Source organism: Cannabis sativa, chromosome 3 (genome assembly GCF_029168945.1).
Source record: "Cannabis sativa cultivar Pink pepper isolate KNU-18-1 chromosome 3, ASM2916894v1, whole genome shotgun sequence".
Classification (NCBI taxonomy): Eukaryota; Viridiplantae; Streptophyta; class Magnoliopsida; order Rosales; family Cannabaceae; genus Cannabis; species Cannabis sativa.
In genome coordinates, this window is record NC_083603.1 from 6838131 (window position 1) to 6861154 (window position 23024).

Here is a 23024-nt window from a genome sequence, read left to right on the forward strand (position 1 = left end):
GCCAAAAGAATCCACTTTGCAACACCTTGGCAGCTGTTCTAGTTCCACTGAAGTGTCCCCCACATGGTAGAGCATGACAGTGATTAAGAATAGAGAACATCTCCTCTTCAGGCACGCATCTTCTTATTATCTGATCTGTACAGTGCTTGTAGAGGATTGGCTCTTCCCAGTAGTAATGTTTCACCTCAGAAAAGAATTTCTTTAGTTGTTGGCGAGATAGCTCAGGAGGAGTGATATTGGCAGCCAAGTAGTTAACATAATCAGCATACCATGGTACCATTAGGCTTTCCCTCACACTGAAGAGTTGTTCATCGGGAAACTGCTCATTTATTTGTACCTCTTTCGTATTCTGACTTTCTTCCAGCTCTAGTCTTGACAAGTGATCTGCCACCAGATTCTCAGTACCCTTCTTATCTTTTATGTCTAGATCAAATTCTTGCAAAAGAAGAACCCATCTAATTAGTCTTGGTTTGGCATCCTTCTTAGTCATCAAGTATTTGATTGCTGAGTGATCTGTATACACTATTACTTTATTGCCAATCAAGTAGGGTCGAAATTTGTCACATGCAAACACTATAGCCAGCATCTCTTTTTCTGTAGTAGCGTTGTTCAGTTGGGCATCATTCAAGGTTTTGCTTGCATAATAAATAGTTCTGAATACCTTGTCAACCCGTTGTCCCAAAACTGCTCCAATCGCATAATCACTTGCATCGCACATGATTTCAAAAGGTAATTCCCAGTTTGGTGTAGTCACAATCGGTGCTGAGATTAACTTATCCTTGAGAATCTGGAATGCTTCAAGACAATCTTTCCCAAATTCAAAAGGTACTCCACTAGCGAGAAGATTGGATAGCGGTTTGGCAACTTTGGAGAAGTCTTTGATAAATCTTCTATAGAACCCGGCATGACCCAAGAAGCTTCGAACTCCCTTAACTGAAACTGGAGGAGGCAAGTTCTCAATTGTAGATACTTTGGCTCTGTCAACCTCAATACCTTCTTTCGAGATTTTGTGTCCCAGCACTATTCCTTCTGTAACCATGAAATGGCACTTTTCCCAGTTTAACACCAAATTAAAGTCTTCACACCTTGTTAAAACCAATTCCAAGTTGCTTAAACATTGGTCAAACGATGAACCAAACACTGAAAAATCATCCATGAACACCTCGATGCACTTTTCTATCAAATCTGAAAATATGGCCATCATACACCTCTGAAATGTTGCTGGAGCATTACACAGCCCAAATGGCATTCGTCGAAAAGCAAAAGTACCATATGGACATGTGAATGTTGTTTTCTCTTGATCCTCCGGTGCTATAGCTATTTGGTGATACCCTGAGTACCCATCAAGGAAACAATAGTACTCTTGACCTGCCAACTTGTCTAACATCTGATCAATGAATGGGAGTGGAAAATGATCTTTTCTTGTGGCCTTGTTGAGTTTCCGGTAGTCAATGCAAATTCTCCATCCCGTGACAGTTCTGGTTGGGATGAGTTCATTCTTTTCATTCTTCACCACCGTCATCCCTCCTTTCTTTGGAACAACTTGGACTGGACTTACCCATTTACTATCTGAAATAGGATACGCTACCCCGGCATCTAACCACTTTAAGACTTCTTTTCTGACAACCTCCTTCATTGGTGGATTTAATCTTCTTTGAGCATCAATGGTAGGCTTCACTCCTTCCTCCATTAAGATTCTGTGCATTACAGTTGAAGGGCTGATCCCTTTAATATCTGCTAAAGTCCATCCAATGGCTTTTGTATGCTTCCTTAGAATCCGTAATAGCTTGTCTGTCTCTACAGAAGATAGGGAAGATGCCACAATAACAGGAAGTGTCTTATTTTCTCCCAAATATTCATACCTGAGATGCTCTGGTAGGACTTTTAACTCTAGTTGAGGAGGCTTTTCAGTAGATGGGGTAGGCTTTGTTGGTATGACTCCTAACTCTTCATAGTATTTTCTATTCAGCGGTCCATAAGAGTCAAGCCACAAAGCATACTCATAAGCTTCCTTACCGTCTTGTTCCACCACCTCCTCTTGTACCAAAGTTAGATTAAGAGGGTCTTCAGCATGCGTCTTTGTCTCCACCAACTGGTCCACCACATCAATTGCAAAACAGTTGTCACTAGCTGTAGGGTAGGTCATTGCTTTGAGCACATTAAATACAACTTCATCTCCTTGTACCCTCAACTTTAACTCTCCTTTCTGAACATCAATTAGTGCTTTCCCTGTTGCCAAGAAAGGTCTCCCCAGGATGATAGGAACATTGCTGTCTTCTTCCATATCCAGAACAATGAAGTCAGCTGGAAAGATGAACTTGTCAACTTTTACTAACACATCCTCAATGACTCCTCTAGATGAGCTAGTGATCGATCCGCCAATTGAAGAGTTACAGTAGTTGGCTTTGCTTCACCCAGTTGCAGTCTTTTAAACACTGACAAAGGCATTAAGTTTATACTGGCTCCCAAGTCACATAGTGCATTTATTCCTTCAATTTTTCCAATAGTACAAGGAATAGTGAAGCTCCCTAGATCTCTGAGTTTTGGAGGGAGTTTCTTCTGTAGAATAGCGCTACACTCTTCAGTTAGAGCCACTGTCTCATAATCTTCCATCTTCCTCTTCTTTGACAAAATTTCCTTCATAAACTTCACATAACTTGGCATCTGCTCTAGAGCTTCAGCAAAAGGAATGTTAATGTGAAGTCTTTTGAAGACTTCTAGAAACTTGGTGAACTGCTTGTCTAAGCTTGACTTTCTGAGCCTCTGAGGATAGGGTATTTTCACATGATGATCAATGCTAATAGGTGGAGACTGTTGTGGTAGTGCTGAGCTTTCAGTAGCCTTCTCTGATGTTGGTGTTGGTGTTTGCACTGGTTGAGCATTTATTTCTTCATCTACCTCAACTGGTTGTGGTAACTCAGGCCCATCATATTTCTTACCGCTCCTCAGGGTAATTGCTTTGCAGTTTTCTTTGGGATTGACTTCAGTTGTGCTAGGCAAATTTCCTTGAGGGCGGGTTGCTACCTGAGTTGCTAACTGGCCCATCTGAGTCTGCAGGTCTTTAATTGAAGATCTAGTTTCAGTCATAAACTGGAGCAGTAAATCTGTTTGCAAACTAGAATTTCCACCAGAGGCTTGTTGCTGATTAAACTGTTGGTTCTGATTTCTTTGCTGATAGAACTCACTATTTCTTCGGTTGTTACCCTGGTTGAACCCATAATTGTTGTTGTTGTTGTTCTGTGAAAAATTCCCAATGGCTTTAGCTTCATCCATTGGCAAATCATCCACATCTGCTTGACACTCCGAAAAGTGATGACTTCCTCCACATAACTCACAAACAATTTGGGCTTGTTTAGCTTGCCCTGCAATTATTTTTGTCAATGCCTCAACCTGAGCTGTTAACTTTGTGATGACATCAACTTCTAACACACCAGCTACCTTCTTAGATTGACTCCTTTCAGTTGGCCACTGGTGATTGTTTAGAGCCATCTCCTCCAATAGATCATACGCCTCATTAGCACTCTTTCTCATAAAAGCTCCGCCCGCTGCTGCATCTATTAGAGTTCTAGTATTACCAACCAGCCCGTTGTAGAAGTTGTGAACCAGCATCCACTTCTCTATACCATGATGAGGACACCTCCTGATCAGATCTTTAAACCTCTCCCAAGCCTCATGGAGAGATTCATTATCTTGTTGGCATAAATTATTGATTTCTCCTCTCAGCTTTGCAGACTTGGCTGGAGGAAAGAACTTTGACAAGAATTTTGTTGCCAGATCATTCCAGGTGGCAATAGAATTGGGTGGCAAGGAATTCAACCAACTATTGGCTCGTTCTTTGAGCGAGAATGGAAACAATCTCAGTCGAATGGCATCATCGCTAACTCCATTAACCTTAAAAGTTTTACAAAGTTCCATGAAGTTAGAGAGATGCAGATTAGGATCTTCAGAAGGGAGGCCACCAAACTGAACTGAAGACTGCACCATTTGAAGGATGGCATGTTTAATCTCGAAGTTGTTTGCATCCACTGCCAGTGGCCTGATACATGACTGCACTCCCGTTAGAGTAGGGAGAATGTAATCTCTCAAGCTACGGCCATTAGCTTGATCTTCCACGGCACCTCCATTATTACCGTTATTACCCCCATTGTTTCCAGCATTATTGTTCACATTGGCAGCCATGATTTCTGATGTTTCGGCGATTCTTTGAAACTCTTTCTTGCCTCTTGTTCTTTCGATTCCTCCTGCAAGTTTTCTCGATTTCAGGATCAACTGGTAATATGACTGCTTGTCCTTGACGGCGCATGCACTTAGGATTCCTGAAATAGATCAAGAAAATATTGCAAGAAAAAGGTTAGAAAAATCAGCAAGAGAAAATATACCAAAGTAGAAGTTAGTATAATTTTATGTAATATTAATCTTTAACAATTCCCCGGCAACGGCGCCAAAAACTTGTTGCTATATTTTATAAACGCTACGCAAGTATACGCAATCAAGTAGTAAATCTCACACAGGTGAGGTCGATCCCACAGGGAATTGGATTAAATACCACTAAATTATACTTATGATTCTATTCGGCAAATCGAAAGCAATTATGATTTAAAAACAGTAAAATATGAAAGAAATTCAGAAAACTTAATAACACAATTGAAAGTTGAGCAAGATGAGATAATAGGGAGGAGAATCCTGTTGTTTTTTACCCAAATCGTTAATGCTTAATTACTATCCTATTCTTGGAGTGAATGACAGATTATGAAATAACCTAGCTCCTTTCAGATCTTCTAGATTCTAAATCACATGTTATCTAATTAATTCCTTAATTAAACTAACATGAAATCAGCATTAAGTAATAATCTACTCGTCACATAAGTCATGCAAATACTTTCGTTTCACATAGAACATCGATTATCTTAATTTTAGCATTCTCAATTCTCACTTTTCAGATTTCAAATTGAGATCATAGAGCATGCACAAGGTGATCAATCTTAAACATGAAATTAAGAACAAATTAAGATAATTTCACACACAAGAATTGAGGAATGGTAATTAAACATTAACTAGGCAAAACATTAAACAACAATCATCATCCTCCCTAAATGGGAAATTTAGTTCAGAAACAAATCCATAACCATTCCTATAGCAATATTCAACATAAATAAATTAAAGAGGAATAAAGAAAAGAACTGTTGGTGGATGAATTCTGGATCTTCACTTCAATCTCTGTGCTCTTCCTGCCGCTCTCAGCTATATTTTAGGGTTTCTGATCGCTCTCCCTGACTTCCAATCGCAGTTTTCTATTTATAACTAAAATTTAGGGTTCGATGGACGAAAATGCCCCTGGTCCGTACGGGATCTCGCCGCGGCCAAGCTTCCTCTCGCCACGGCGAGATAATGGCAAAATAGGGTGCTCTTTGTATCTCTTAAATGGCCGCGGCGAGACACTTCATCGCCGCGGCGACTATAGCCTTGTAAAACTTCGAAATCTAGCCGCGGCCAAGTTGTGTTTAGCCGCGGCCAGATATGCACAATTACTCAAAAATTGTGTTTTCTTCGGCTCAGCACGTCTTTTATCGAATTTATGCACCCGAGACCTCTTTTATTCCAAAGAACCTGAAAACATAGAAAACAAGCGTAATTCCGTCCCAACACAGCGAAAAACGCACATAAATTAGATCCAAAACATAGGCTAAAAATAGCCTAACCCTTCCCACTTCGGATTGCACCAGTTTTTTCGACTGGTTTTCTGCAATGTGGTCTCGGCATGGTGGCAGTTTCATTGAAGAAATTCTGATGGTAAGTTGGTCCATTTGGAAAGCAAGAAATGACATTATTTGGAACAATCGTACAAGCTCTGCTGCTGCCATTGTTACTACAGCACATCAAACTTTAAACTAGTGGAAGTTTGCCCAGAGTTGCCGATTTGAACCTATACATTTGAACTCCAATTGCTATGGCAGTAACGATTCTTGGACAAAACCAGATGATGGCATGATCAAAGTTAATGTAGATGGAGCCACGTTTGAAACCAGCAACTCCTTTGGGACGGGCCTCATTGCTCGAGACTCAAAAGGGGCTGTCATTTTGGCCTCATCCACATTCTCTAATGGCTTTTCTAATGCTCATTTTGCTGAAATAATAAGCATTAAAGAAGCCTTAAGTTGGATAAAAGACTCTAATTTGTCTAACGTTGTCATAGAGACGGATTGCCTTACTGCTGTCCAAGCTTTGCAAAGTCAAGTTGATATGCCTTCAATGTTTGGAATTGTTGTAAAAGACTGCAAAGATTTACTGTCTTCTTTATTTAATGTAATTGTTTCTCATGTTAAGCGATCTGCTAATAAGGTTGCCCATTGTTTGGCTCGCGGCTCTTGTTTTTGGTCTGATCGTAAATTCTCGGAGAGTACTCTTCCTAGTACTCTCAAATCTATTGTGATTGCGGATTTGATTTAATAAAATTATCCATTCACATTTAAAAAAAAATTAAAAAAAAAATAAAGTGTATGTAACATTTCTCTCTTATAATAATATCACTTTTTTTTGTCATTAATTCAATGGAAACCATCTACTAATATTTTGAGATTCAACCACACACATGTAAAAAACACAATATATTCAAATAGTGATCAGAATTTGAGATTATTAAAATAATTTTTGCAGTAATATTTCAAATAATGTTTTTTTCCACACAGATTGTTTAGTACTGCTAGCTTATAATTTTCTAAAAATATCAATATCAATTTGGATAATAATAATAATAATAATAATAATAATAATAATAATAATAATAATAATAATAATAATAATAATCTAGTGTAGATTAGAAAATGCCAAATTCAAACAATAACAACACAAACGTTATTTTATTTATTTAAAATATTTTTTTCAACTTGAATTATTGTCAATATATATGAAATCAAGTGGTTGAATTCTGGTTGGGTTGTAAAGCAACAGACATGGTTTCTTCAGCCATTAAAAGAAAGAAAAAAAGTAAGTAATAGGACCCATAAAGATAACTAATTACACACCATGGTTAAAGATAAAGTATTAATATTTATATATGGAATATTTTTTAATGGGTATTATCCATGAATGATTACTAAACAAATTTAACTATAAATATTAACTTTAAAAATATCAAACTATCGAATTTTGATCTAATAACGAATAATTAAATCACAAATTTGAATTTCTATGCTTGATTTAACTACTTCATTAAAAAAAATATATCTCTTTTTATACTATATCTCAAAAAAAAAAATGTTCATACAAAAATGTTTAACTCAAACTGAATTTTTTCTTTTCTTATTTTTCTTTCTAAAAAGCTTTTTTTAATTTTTTTTTTTTTTACCGATAGAACAATCTCAGCCCATATGATATAAGAATGAGAGAATTTTTTTATTAGACAGAAAAATTAAGTATAAAAACTCAAAATTTTCTAATTTTACCGATTCATGAGTAATACCCATTAAAAGTGCACCCATATATATATTTATATATTGAGTTTCTTTTTCATTTTTTACCTAAAATTTTTTGTATAGAAATCTTATATATATATGTATAAGATGACTTTTTTTTTCTTCTTCTTAAAAGTACAATGTATGTAATATTTTTCAACTTATACATAAATGTAAAGTATATGAGAATGAGGCATAGATTATTGCTTGTGATGACATTAATTTAACCTATTGTATTAGGGCTGTACAAAAATTTTTGTAAACCGCCCAACCCGAATAACCCGCCCAAACCAAACCGACAAAACCGATAAAAAATACAAACCGACATAATTCGACAAAATTCTAAACCGCCCAATCAGTTAATTGGACGGGTTGAAAATTGACCCAAACCGCCCAATTAAACCCCCCAAACCGATTTAACCCGATTTTTACTTTCTTTTTTATTTTATATATATATATATTATATAATATATACATATAATAATATATAATATATATTAAGAAAAAAGTCCAAAACTCTAAAATTCTTTCTCAGTCCGCCTCTCTCTGGTTACCTTCATCTCAGCCCGCCTCTCTCGATCGTTACCTTCATCTCCAGATTTGGTTTTGCATTTGGATTTGGACAACTTTCATAGATTTATATATATATAGTTTGGATTTGGTAAACAAAGGTCGAGTTTTGGATATATGGAGTTGGATTTAGTGACATCATATGCGTGCCTTTTGGAAATCTTTCATTGTTTACACAAAGTATCTGCACGAATCTACAGTTTATACTTTATGGACACCCCAACTTCAAGTCTTTGATTTCTTAATTGTTGTTGAAGTTGTACATATATTTCATCTTAATAATAACATAACAATTTAGATAAACCCTTAATTATGAGCTGAAACCCAATATATTATATATGTAACATGAATGAAAAGAGGGCAAGAAATCAAGAGAAGTGCTTAAGCTACTAAACAGTCCCTTCTTTACTGTAGAAAGTTTTCTTAAGGATTCATTTATTTATAAAATATAAGTATACACATAAATAAAAACAATTACATACAAATAATAATATTACACTATGTTAATATTTTTAATAAAATTTAGATTTGGAATATTGCTAGTGGTTTTGAAACATATATGTCTAGCAAAAGAAATTAATTATAAAGGCAAGGTTTCTAGAGGTCTTTGTTTTGATTTAATAGTATCTTAAATACCTTTAAAGATGTGATATGAATTGAAAGGTTAGAAAATCGGTTCCTCTAAATTTCTTCTATGTTATGGGTCACTTTCACACTAAATATCACAACAAATTATAAATTATATTAAATGGGCTTCTTTTTATAATCAAGTTCTTTGACTCGGTCTAACCACATTAACGAATTCTGTTGGAAATATTGTGAATATTTTAACAAAATATATAAGTGTCTTAGTGTGTGTGAGTTGGAAAGAGTCCCACATGGGATATGAACCCTCATTGACAAGGGTATAAAGAGTGCAACTTTGGCATTTGGGTTTGGGCCCCAAGGGGTACCCAGTTTTGTGCGAATGGGTGAGGACACACACACTTGACCCACCACACACGCGCGCGCCGTCCGTCCGATCCGAGCCGGGTTGGTGTGACACAATATTATTTTTAATAAAATAATTATTTTTTATTTATTAATTTAATTAAGAAACGTATTTAATTAAACTGATTACTTAGTCGTATCAGTTAATGGGACACGTTCAAAGGACCAACTCACCCCACTTCAGAAAACGTTATTCTTCCCGTTATGTTTATTCAATCCATTCGCCTATATAATGCGATTGAACTGATGGGAAGAAAACATCTCTTTTTCGTATCAGAAAAATACAGTTTTTCATAAAATTAAAATTCCATCTGCGATATCAAATTTTTTGGGTGTATTCGACGGTGCTCTACAGTGCAGTGGGGTTCCGATACAGTGCAACGGCGGGCCATTTTATCCCAGGGACGGCCGCAATTTCGGCCTTGCACACTCACAGGCGGTGCGCGAACGTCTTAAAGAGAGCGACTTAGTCCGCGACTCAACCCAGAATTCTTCATTCGGTAATATCGTTCCTCTTTTATTTTGCTAGCAGTTTACTCAACAAATTCTCATTTTTATTTATTTATTGAACCAACTTTTTGAAAGAAAAATAAATTGGGGTTTATATATGGTATAGATTTATGCACAACTATTTTATGTTTATTTATTTATTTTGAATAATTACTTAAAGTTAATTATTAGTTATTTACAAATATGTTTAAAAAATTTAATGAAAGTGTAAATGAGAATCCTCCAAGGCCGAGAAGTTCAACCAACCAAAATCTGGGTAGAGGGCCTAAGGCAGATTCAATCCTCCAAAATATGTGACCCAAGACTAGAAATAATCTTCAAAATGATTTAAATTGGAGGGAGAATCGGGATGAAATTTTTTTCCCACCGCATAACAACCAACCGATCAATCTAAATAATTTCATCTCGAACTAGAGAGATAATTTTATGCTTAGCAGTCCAAGATTAGTCGATGACTACATAGGCCAGTCAACATGTAAGGGTGCAAGCCCAACTAGATCATCTTAAAAGCCTTATACAAAGCCTAACCAGTTTAAAACTCACCAATCTGGAGCTTAATAAGACTCGAGGTTCGCCATTCACTACACAGATCAATTCTCTCAATCTTCCGAGTTCAAAATATTGACTTTGAAGATATATATACATCGAGAAGGATGATCTATTATCTCACATCAAATATTTTGAGATACAGACGGATTTGAAGGGAGTAAAGGGTGATGTCAGGTGTCGAATATTCTCAGCAACGTTAGCAGAAGCCACCCAGCAATGGTATTTCTAGATAACTCATGGAACGCCTTTGCCTCATAGTTGTACACCTAATTATCCTCCTTTAGACAACTCCCCGCTCACCTTGAAGACCTGGATGAGATAAAAAAAAATTACTGAGAGAGCAATTGAAAGATTATATTAGTCGTTTTATGACAAAAGTAACTAAAGTTAAGGACCTAACTGAAGAAAGACGGTTGGCTGCACTCTCAGGAGGAAGAGAACGTAAAATTAATCAAAAGAGAAATCACAATTATTTTATGTTATTTACGTAACTAAAAAAATTAATTGATATTGCGTAAAAGATTTTCTAAGGATATATTTGTTTTTAATTTTAAATTATTGAGAAAAAAAGTACCATTTACAAAGTAATTACTAATTGTCATTCCTTAACGAAATGGGGAGACCTTTTTTATTCATTTCTCCTTAATTTCGTATGTTTGACAAAATGAATAAAAAAGAAAAAATGAGAATTATTATGTACATTTGATTATCATTACCTCATTATGATATATTTTACATTTTAGGGTTTATTTGGTAAGGAGTACACTCTATTGTATATTTATTTAGTACATTCTATTTGTATGGTATATTATTATAATTTAAATTATATTAATTTATATAAAATTACATGTAATATTAATTTTTATGGATACATAAATATATAATATTTTAATATAAATTAATATTTAACATAATATTATATAATAAAAATATAATATATAACTTAATATAATATAATATAATACAATATCATTTAATACAAGCAATTCATTATGCATACCTAATAAACTACCGTTTGAAATATTCAAAACCCAAAAAATCTTGTAAATTAACATTAAAACATTATATTAAAGATTCAATAAAAGAAACATTATATTAAAGAAGTTCATAACTAACCACGTAGGATAATACTTGACATCATCACTTCACATGCATCGACATTCCAGCTTAGTTTTTAAAATTCTAAATAATAATATAATAATAAAAGAAGAAAAATTATAAAACAGAAAAAAAAAAAAAAAACATAAATGCAGTGGCGGAATCAGACAAAGACTCGAGGAGGGGCCAAATAGGAAGGTCAAGCGAATTGTATTTTTACTTATTTTTCTTATAAAATAATAACAAAATTAGGCTATTTAAAAATTTTATAACCTTGAACTATTACAATGATCGTATCGTACCCCTTGAAATTTTTTTCGCTAAAACATGTCAATGTAGTTGATGTGTTATTGTCAACGCCACATATTTAATTTAAAATTTTAAAAAATTATTTTCTTATTAACTATAAATTATAGGATAAATACTATTTTGGATCCTCTACTTTGTAAAAGTTATCAATTAGACCATCTGTTTTGTTAAATAACAAAATAGACTCTATATTTTCTAAAATGGTAAAAATAGGATCTTAATAAACTCAATTTTTAACAATTTTATTTTTTAATATATCTAACTTTAAGATAATTTCTAATACGAACAGATACAGAAAATGTAACTAGATTTGTTATAACATCTTTAGATCAAATTATTATTAAGTTTTATTTTGACAAAAATCAATTCAGGGTCCTATTTGTACATTTTTCAAAAATACAGGGTCCATTTTGTAATTTAATAAAACATAGATTCCAATTAGTAACTTTTACAAAATACATGATCGTTTTTACCCTAAATTATATGAATAGAAATAAATTAATCTTAAATTTTCTTATTAATTATTGATAAGAAAAGAAATTTCTTAAATTTCAAAATATTTTCTATTTAAATTATACATGTGGCACTTATGTGACAATGACACACAAGTCTTATTACTATCTTATTAGTCACATTGGATAAAACTTATTAGAAGTCTTATATTTCAGCATTGTGACATAGTTCAAAGGGAATAGTAAATAAATTCAAAAGACGATTTGATAATTGTATTAATTTGAGGGACAAATCCTACACGTAGCCTTTAAATTAATATAAGAAATAGAATACACCTATACAACCCATATATAATAATACACATTTATTTATGTACATTGGGGTAAACTAAACTAACTATATTTCTTTAATAACTAAATTTAATTTTTATAAATTATATATATATATTAAAAATAATTCCCCAAAATATTAGGGGGGGCCATGGCCACCCCATGCCATAACATAGTTCCGCCACTGCATAAATGTTAGTCTACATGTTTAGTAGCATACGTGCATGTATAATAATAAATTTATTTATATATATATATTTATTTTTGGTGATGAGGTGCATGTAAGAAAAATTATAAACATATATACATGATTTTCTTATTCTAATTAATCGGACCAACTTCTCAGGAAGATAAATGCTTCTAGAATTTTTGAAAAATCAATACTTTCAAAGCTTCACTCATTTGTCAAAGGTGTGTTTGATAGATGCAAAATTATTTGATAATTAAACTATATAATATTTGGTATGAGAGTTATTAGGATTAAGATAACGTTTTCCATGAATAGCTGCACAATCATTTTTTTTTTTATGAGAAATGTTAATTAAGATATATTAAGTTATATACTTTTGGAAATTTATGTAGTTTTAATGGTTGTTCTAGTAAATTTTTTTATCTGTTTCAGTATTGTTAATCTTGTTTTTAACTAACGATGCTGAGTCAATTAAAACTATTAGAATGAAAAACAATAATTGAAAAAAATTAAGTATAAGAACACAGAGATTTATAAAGGTTCAGTCCTGTGATAATGGTATAATAACCTAATTCTTTTTTACTTGTATTATTTGTGAGAAAAAAAAATAAGAAGTTCTTGATCTCTCTCGAAAGCTTACAATTTTATAATGTAGGAATTCTAGAACAATTGATTTCAGATCCTTGAATAGTGAATGACTCCACTATTATTTATAGGGATGAATTTTATCAATTAGACTTCTCAAAATAACGGAAAACTTGTTTACTTTTCTAAAATAAATAAAACTAAAAGGGAAACTAGGATAATTAATTTCCACTTATTTCTTGTTGGTGTAAATTTATCCCACAATATCAAGGATGTGATTGTAATTTGGATGCCTGAACATTTATGGAAAGTATTTTTAAGGATATTCTAGCCGCATTTATCCTGGCTGGTGTATGCAAGCTGGTTGCGAGGTTGATGTTGGTCGTACGGTGGCATATACCCTGTTCGGATATTCCAGCTTATTACTCTGTAAATTAGTTGTTTCCGAGGAATAATCCACCCTGGTCAGCATGGCAAGGATGGTGTCATTCGTCCAAGTTAAAATTTCGTATTTTAATATTACCAATTTATTATTTAATTAATCAATTAATTAAATGCGAAATAATAAATATAGTACTGAAATAATTATTCTGTACGTAACTACATATAACACAACCAGGGCCGGCCCTGAGCATAGGCGGGCTAGGCTCGCGCCTAGGGCCCACTCATTTTAGGGGTCCAAATAAAAAAATTACCAGCAGCTAGTTCAGGACTCCATTTACAAGCCTCACGAATAATTTCATTACCCTCTTTTAAAAAATATACATATTTTTGTAATAATTTTTATAAATACTATTTATCTTTATAGCAAGGGCCCAAATTTTTTTTTTGCCTATAGCCCATTTTAACTCAGGGTCGGCCCTGAACACAGCTCTATAAACTACAGAATAAAACTAGAAAACAAACAGCGCATAAAAATAAAAACACACAAGATTTTTGTACGTGGTATCAACAATCTTTGCAGATTGTTACTAGTCCAAGGGGTCACGCCCAGAGATAAAATTCATTAGATAGATCTCAAAAATATAAATTAATTGACTTACGCATAAATAGACTCTCTCTTATTGTATGCCACAAGTTTGACGTATTCTACCTTCTAATTGAATCTTGTTGAAACTTCAAGTGCTCGAACTCCCTTCGATCTCCTTGAAGAGTGCTTATTTCCTCCCGAGGCAAAACTTGAAAAACTATCTTCCGATAGCTTGTAGAACCTTCTCCCAAGAGTAGAACTGTTGTTCTTCTTCTTTTGTAGATTTGATTACAGACTCAAGACAATACAAAATACATAAACATAGAGAGAGACGAACACTCTCTTCTCTACAAAGCAAAGACTATCTTTTTTAAAGATATGAGTGAAATACAAAGATGTGAAAGATGTACATGACCTAGCTGCTATAAGGTATATTTATAGTCAATATACACACCTTAATGTCAACTCATACACGGTCTGAAACAAGATCACATCTCACTTGAATACTTTCCTAAAATAATTCTTCTATTAGCCTAGAAATTTTCTATTCTATACCTACAGAATCGTGAGCAGTAAGTGCGACTTTTATTTTATAAAAAATGAAAGCCTTGCATGCTTCGGTTTTCTTCACAACAAATCTGATCAAACATTTTAGAAAACTCACAAAATATCAGATATACACAGCTGGATAGATAGATATTGGTTATCATCAAGCTTACCTTTTATGGCTCACTTTCCATATATAGAAAAGTTAGTCATATTTGTTTCTTTATATAATTCAATCAATACAAAAATATAGAAATCAAATAACAATTCAGTTGAAATTAAAGAATAAAATTATAAAATATTTTTATCAAATTAAAGATGCTCTCCTGTATCACCTAAATAAATACCATGTCACCTCGTGCATAATTTAGGACAACATGCATCTAGGAGAACTTTTTAGTCTATTTTTTTTTATGATCGCATACGTTGTAACTATTCAAGACTACTTTTAAATTTTAGAAAATTTCAGATAATTTATCGTGTTGAAAATAAAATTTAAACAACGATTTACCACATGTATAAGAAAAATAGTCACGTGTGTAATAAAATATATAAATTTTATTTTCAGCATTTAAACTACTTATAAATTTTTAAAAAATATATATGCGATCGTTAAAGAAAAAAAATAGATTAAAAAGTTAACTTGAATGGCGAAACAGATAAAAAATATACCGAAACACCCTTATAAGAATTGCACTATAGACTTATCCTATAATTTTTACACATAATGATTATTATCGTGCCTTTTCTTTTAACTAAAGATAGTTTCAAGTGAGAACCATATCACTTATTTGCTTATATATAATCAAGATTAATAGCGTAATTTAAGTATGTCACAATTATCATTTATATAAAATGTTTAACCACTCGAAAACTAATTATCAAGTAATATGGATATATGGAATGTTGGGACAAATTGAAACAGATCGATTTGATGAGGACAATAACTAATTAGGATTTGGATAGAGGGAAAAGTATTGGGTTGATTGGTTAAACACTCTAAATTAGTTAATGACTATAAAACATTTTTATTGTCAAGTTAACATACATATATATAATTAGAAAAAATATGTATAATTAGATTTGAAGTCTATTTAATAAAGTATTTTGTTTTCTCAGTGCTTTACTATATGTAGTTTAAACATACTATAAAATCATAGAAAGTGAAATTGGTAATTTTTTCTATCAATTTAAATATGTGATAAGATTCAATAACTAGAGAACATTTTTTTTTTTTGAGAAATAGACAAATTCTTAGTTGGTACATATAACATTTACAATGAGACAGAAGTACAATATATGATAAAATGAAAAAGAAAATCATAGAGTGAAAGCAAGTCAATTAGTCAATAAATAATTTATTATTGGGCACGAATAGTACTCATCACTTTCAATAAGTGAGGTTTTATAATTAGTTAATGATGATTTTTAAAAATTATCTTTTGAAGTTATATGAGATTTAATATCTAGTTACACCAATAATACCGAAACAACTTTTAGCATATATATTATGTTTGAAAAATATCATATCTATTATTTTTGAGCATTGCTATTGGACACTAGTAATACTTAACATCTTTAGACATGTCATCTTGCAATTGGCTAGCGATACTCTTTAAAAATTATTACATTAAATCATATGACACCCGATACTTAATTAGACTAATAATAGTAATAACTTAGAAAATATTAGACCCCACTCATACTTTTTACCATTTTTCAATTTTTCCTCTCTATTCTACTAGTAGTCTAGTACCACGTCTTAGCACGTAAAAGTCAAAGGTGTAAGTCCCTTAATACCTAATCAAATTCCATTTTCTTTCTTATATATATGTAATCCTTTTTAAAATTATAATATCTAGAAGAAAGGTCAATTACTCAAATGGGAAAACGATTATTAAATTAAACAATAAACTAAAGAAAAAGTCTTCCAAAATTAGTTGTAGTTGAGTTAAGATTCACCCAACTCCACTCCTTCCTTCCAAAAAAGTCAAAGGAATCTCTTCCAAACAAGACTAATAAATGTTCCCACACGCATACCAAGAATGTGACTTTGCTTTTGCAACTAACCCTTTCTCTCATTTGACTTAAATTTGTGTTTTTTTTTTCTTTATTTCTTTTTTGGTCTTTTTTTTTTTTTTTGAACATATTTTTGGTCTTTTTTGGTCTTTCATAAGAATTATATTGCCACTCAATATTGGAAGATTTCAATTAGACTTAGAAAGAAGAGTAAATAAAAGTTTGCATTTCAGCTAAAAAATTATAGGAGAACCATTTGTGGCAGTACAAGTACAACTTTTGTGTATAACTAAATGTTGCAAAATTTGATGCTTACACTTAATAAGGTCAACTAATGCAGAGAATATGTGTTGAATTAATCTTCTATGTATAAAAATAATGTAAATGCTTGGCTTCAAAGAGAGAGCTATGCTGTTTTTGTAGTGAAGTTGGTTCTCCAAATTCACATGGCAATGTTATCTACATTGGGGGTCTACCTACCTTGATGATTAAATTATTTGAAAACTTGGGTTTGTTTTGCTCATCTTTTCGAATGTACTCAATGTCATCCAAACGGTAGGTCAACAGGATATCGAGAATAGCTGAAAAAAGAGAAGAGAAAAATAATCATAGACAAGCTAATTGAGAGTTTGCTCTTGAACTAGTTACTAAAATATAAAGATTAATTTAGATTTATTTTCCATAATAACTTTAACATGTATTAACTTGTACCTAAAAATTTAAAGTTTGTTAATAATTTTCTCGGAACTATTGATTCAAAAACTTCCATCCAATTTTATTTAATTTTACTAACAGACATCTAACGTAGCGATTGTTTATATACTAAATTGTATCTCTTGAACTTTGACATGTACTAAATCATACCTACGAAATTATAATTTATGAAAACTACCTATTTGTTTTTTGTTTGATCGAATGTTACTTGCAGTATGCCAACAATCTGAGTTTTGTTTGTATACATACATCCATATCCATTCCAAGAGCATTTACCAAATTGCTCTTTATCTTGTGAAATAGAATGAGCATAAGAAGTACTCCTTCCATCTCCAAAAGCAACCTGAAAATGAGTTGCGCATAATTTAGTACCTGAGTTTGAATGTTGATGCAAAATTACATCAAAATGAAATCCAGACAAAAAATGGAGTCATATGACTTCTTATATTGTTTTAACAGGAAGAAGTGAATTTGTTTGTTTTTTCCTGTTGTGAAAACATCAGCAAAAGAACTAATCACAGATCAAACTTCAAAGTGAATCAGTACAATAAAACTAAAAACAATGAGCACAAACATTTCAATTGCTTGAACTTATTAAGAGATTTGCTCAATTACAAAGGGCTTTACAAACCAATCCGCACACCAAAACTTTGTCCACAGAATTTACAAAGCTCGAAGCTAATACTCTCCAAAATAGACTAAACAAAATGCCACCCAATGACACCTCATTCTATTGGAGATAGTGTCCATCTTTATATACTCAAGATCCCCAGTTTGATTATACATCTAATAAAATATCTCTAATAAAATATGATGTCAAAAATATGTAAAGATGTGAGCCTTTAAAAAAGACCTTGCCTTTAAAAAGGCCGGGAAAACCGTGGTAACAACTAAAAAGCAATAACTTAGAAATTTCTACCTTAAAAATAATAACAAAAACAAAATAGAAAAGACCAAACACTAAGACATAAAATTTTCAGTTATTTACTCACTCTCTCCTAAAGTCAAAAAAACAAAAAAAAGATGAGCCTGAAAACCTTTAGCTTGATCAACCAACCTAAGTTGCCACCCAAAACTTGACTCTCCCAAGCCCTGCTGTTGCTTCCTCCTAATCTTCAAAACTTTTTTTGTTTCTTTCCCACCACACAGCTCAAAAAACAGCAAAAATGGAACCAAAGTCCCATAACTATATATATATATATATATCATATTTTTATTCATCACATTTATTATCTGAATACGATCAGGGTGATATTTGCATAAAGTATTGGTATATACCTATTGTCAAATTAATTAAATACCTTTTATAAGACCTAATTAGATGGTAATATGGGAATAGTAATAAATATGTAACATATATTTGACAGTGTTGGTATTACAATATTGTATTGCTTCTTTGTAAAAGCCAAAGTTTAATTTGGTCAAGGATATTAAAACCCAACTGATTCAAAATTACTTTCATAAAGACACAAGGTCTTTAAGTAATTAAATTTGAATTATTTACAATTCTCATCAAATTGAATTGTAATTCAAGTGACTTAAAAATAAGTATCCTTCTAAAATAACTTTATGTCTCTAAAGAATACATGATCACCAACCATATAAACTATGTTCAATTTGATCTCATTGGGTATGTAGGCAACTTCATTGTTAAAATTAGGTATAATTACAAATCCTCAAAATCTTAAATGAGGTCATTTACCTCGTCAAATCCCAAATGAGGTCATTCACTTCAAAAATCCCAAGTGAGGTCATCTACCTCAAAATATCAAAGTGAGTTAATTCTCCACAAAGTTCTCAAAGATACAAAATCTTTTAACACACCTGAACTACGTTTGACTTGATTCTTAAAAAAGGGATACGTAGGCAACTTAGTTGCTAAGACTAAGTGCAATCGTCAATACTGGAAATTAGTATAATACACAAATCTTAAAATTCCATAAAAGGTCATTCACCTATGAATTTTTTCCAAAAATTTTCAGAAAGTGGTCATCTACCGAAATTCTTTAATTCAAATTATAAAATACCTCATTTTGAACTACAAATGACTTGATCCTTCATAAAGAAGATATGTAGGCAGCTCAGTTAATTAATTTTATTGAATTCAACAACAATTCCAAACTCACCCCAAATCTTCCCTAAATTATTTCAATTATGTAATATTATCGTAAATTGAAATCAAAAGGTGTGTCCTTTAAACAAAAGGATTGTAATTAAGATATTATTCTTATAATATTAAATGGGCCGAACTTAAATTAATTAAAATCTTATACTATAAATTTAGCATATATGAAATCATGTTTTACATTTATTTTAATATTCTAAATGTAAAATTTTTGCTTAACATGCACTTTTCTCAATTGTAACATTAAGTAGTGTGTTGCCTTTCAGCCTAGCATACAAAAGATTATCAGCTCATATGTGTAACATTATAGAAAAAAATTGAACAAATAGATTATAATCCATTTTCCAAACAACAATCATGCAGACTAGTTTAGAATGATGAGATGTATAAGCTGTTAGTTCATCTGTGTGACCGAATACATGTACAAGGAGAAGTGAAGAACACAATTTGCTTACTTCTCAAGATTAACAAAACAATCAGATATTTTCCTCTCAAGATTAGCATCAGTTACATTGAAGAAGTTTCAGTTAAACAATTACAATTCAAAATATTTTAGCTTTATCTAACATTTTTTTAATCTCCTCTTAACATTCATCTGGTAATCAAGGCATGACCAAATCTTTGTCAATCTTTTATTTCTTTACTTATAATGATTAGGTAAATAATATAAATAGACATCAGATTTTCATTTACTTATAATTTTTGTCAGCTTCTTCAAGTATTACAGTCACAGTTGCTTTAATATATTTACAGTTTTGATTGAAAATAATAGTAATAATAAAAGCACTGATTTTATTGAAAGAAAAAGAAATAAAAGTACAAAAATGTACCACTTCACCTCCAAAATCAGGGTGCAAATTCACTAATTCAATACATGCATGTAGTAATAAATTGAAGGTTGGCTTTTCTTTCACTTCTTCACTCCTCATGAGGCTGTTACAGATATAAAGTACATAATAATTTTATTGACTTGAAAAAAGGATCGAAATACAACCACCTAGTATCAAAGGGTCAATTTTATACTTGAGTAAACAATGGAGCCCAATGCTTTACTACTTGGGCATAAAAGAGGGTTAAACTCTTTACTACTTGAGCCTGGAAACAAGTCAAGAAAACATAGGTGACCCCTAGTTCTTCTAGTAGTGGATATTGTTCGACTTTTAATCCTCTACTGGTTGGCATGTTCAGCAGTTTTCTTCGCGAACGACGGGCCTGTGAGGCTTCGGAGCATTGGGGTTCCCTTGCTCATAGAAATTGCGAAATAAAGAGATTGCTTCTGATGCCCTTATTCCTCCATTGCATTTGAATCCCTTCCCTTGCATAACTCCACCGCCACCACCGGTAATGTGTGGTTCAGGGTTACTCGAGTGCAATGACAAAACGGATCCACATCCTCCGAATTTCTCATTTGCACATCCATAGAAAACTTCTTTTATGCCAAGAATTGACAAAGCACTAGCACACATGATACACGGCTCACATGTAACATAAAGCATACATTTTGAAAACTTTTCAGCTATTTCAAGCTTTGAATGTCCCATTTTCACCCACTGCTCAAGGAGAGAATCAATTGCTTCCATCTCTGCATGTCTTGTAGCATTTCGTGTCTCATTAGTTCGATTTCTTCCCAAGGCTACGACATTCCCATCTTCAACAAGGACACAACCAACAGGAACTTCAAGGCTGTCTAAGGCAAGTTTAGCCTGCTGTATAGCAAGGTCCATAAATGCAAGAGTTGTATCACAATACTTTTCTTCCTTTGTAGAAGATTCCATCTGAAAATTTTGAATTTTGAATTTTGGGGCTTCTGGATCTTCACTTATTTAAACTTTCATTTAAGTGCGAACCCAAAACATTGTCTTCTGCTTTCATGTATACTATAATTGATCTTTGGTCTTTCTCATAATGTAGAAATCTGTAAATGCTGAATATTCAGCTACATCATTATTCAATACAATATGAATTTGTGAATATAAGAGCTAGAGAAATATGCAAAAATCACTCATCTGTTCAAGAATTAGAGATATAAACAGAAATCAACAAGAGTTTGAGCACAGCAACCGATCAAAAACATCAAGTATAAACAGAAACAAATCACCCACCAACAATTTCAATGGCTTCAAAATCATAAATACCCAAACATTTTAAGGTTAGAACCATCACTCAATAGCAGAAAATCAAACTCTTTGAGAACCTATTATGTTATCACGCTAGCTTTGGACGAATCTAGTGATAATTTTAGCATACCTGAAGAAAACAAGGAGTGGAGACCGGAGAATGTGGAAGCCATCAATGCAAGAAAAATAATTGGTTGCACTTATAATAAAGATCTAAAGTTTATCATGAAATGAGCTGCTATTGAGTCAACTCTAATGATAGTATCAATAGCAAGAAAAATATAGATGAAAGTAAGTTCTAAATAACATTGAAACTCTAGTTTCCCAAATAAAGAGAGGAAAGCACTAAAGAATTTACTTTAAGTTCAGAATCAAACAGAATTTACTTTAATCCAGTATGGAATTAATACTCTATGGGCAAGGGCAAGCAACAGATCGAACATCACAAGACTTGAAAATTAAGTAACCATGTTGATCTAATGCCAAAACAAGGGTCAATGGAGAAGAAGAAAATAGAATGTAAAATACAAACATGTATTCAAATATCTAAATCACCTAGAAAAGGAAAACAAAATATTCATGCACATTAGTGTATATATATTTTATTACATAATAGCATATAAAGTGAGAAAACAAATTAAAAATAAACAAATAGTTACAGAGATTAATTAGTTTCCAAAAATTGTAGTTGTGCCTTGAAAGCAACAAACAATAAACAACTAGCAAAGTATTTATATAATACATCTTTTAATTGTACTAAAAATACAAAAGAGGCTAGTTATGCTTGTGAGTTTTTATTCCACAACACACTGTGTCTTAGAGACATTTTATCAAACAGTTCTTATGCATTATAACTCTAACCATTAGAATCTATAATTACTAATGAAAAGAAACAAATTATACACAAAAGTATATACAAACTACCAACCCATTAAATAAAATACTCATATACATATATGAAAACATGAATACCAATACAGAATTATATGTCAACAGTAATTCAAAATGAAAAACTTTAATAAGGTAAAGAAGACATGTTCCCAAAATCACAAATGATATCAACAAAGCAAAACTTATTCAATTAATCCCACAAAGCATTCAGAAGAAGGAAGAGAGACCTGTCATTGATCTGGTGACCAAGCCAAAAATAAAAGCAAATTGGAGAAAGAGAAATAAGTAAACAAAAAATAGCATTGAGGGTGGGGGCGAGACTTACGAGATTTGTTTGAGACCTGGGAATACCTTTCTTCTTCGGTCTCAACCAGCGGAGAAAAGTTGAGCAACGAACTCGAAATGAATATATCATAATAAAATTATTTTCGAGTAAATATTTTTGAAAAATTTTCACCTTCTCAAAATGGATATATTGATCACCCTTATCTGTTTGCCGAAAACTACGTTCAAACAGTGTGTTATACGTGTGATTATTTTATTTTACACGCGTATAAAATAGACTGTTTGAACATTATTTTCTATAATGTAAATTATTTCGAATTTCT

General features: G+C 32.2%; 1 protein-coding gene and 1 non-coding gene across 5 annotated transcripts; one reads left to right on the top strand and one right to left on the bottom strand.

The window, feature by feature from the left end:
- Window positions 1-3619: 3619 nt before the first annotated feature.
- On the top strand, window positions 3620-3726 carry LOC133036357 (small nucleolar RNA R71). Its single transcript, XR_009687014.1, has one exon. It is a non-coding gene; the product is annotated as a small nucleolar RNA R71 (small nucleolar RNA).
- A 16528-nt stretch (window positions 3727-20254) lies between these two features.
- LOC115711703 (tRNA-specific adenosine deaminase TAD2-like) lies at window positions 20255-22870 on the bottom strand. Of its 4 annotated transcripts, none has more exons than XM_030640086.2 (2): window positions 22742-22870; window positions 20255-21332 (listed from the first exon to the last, which is right to left on the bottom strand). In XM_030640086.2, exon 2 carries the CDS (start codon window positions 21181-21183, stop codon window positions 20593-20595), a length of 591 nt encoding a protein of 196 aa, XP_030495946.2. In that variant the 5' UTR covers window positions 21184-21332; window positions 22742-22870; the 3' UTR covers window positions 20255-20592. The 4 variants fall into 4 exon arrangements, with proteins under 4 accessions (XP_030495946.2, XP_030495949.2, XP_030495948.2 ...); XM_030640089.2 differs by having other exon boundaries at window positions 20255-21323; window positions 22742-22862; XM_030640088.2 differs by having other exon boundaries at window positions 20255-21344; window positions 22742-22852.
- Between the last annotated feature and the right edge of the window lie 154 nt (window positions 22871-23024).

Bases quoted from the DNA above. Each gene is read 5' to 3' on its own strand.
- LOC115711703 (XM_030640086.2), bottom strand. From the start codon at position 21,183: ATGGAATCTTCTACAAAGGAAGAAAAGTATTGTGATACAACTCTTGCA.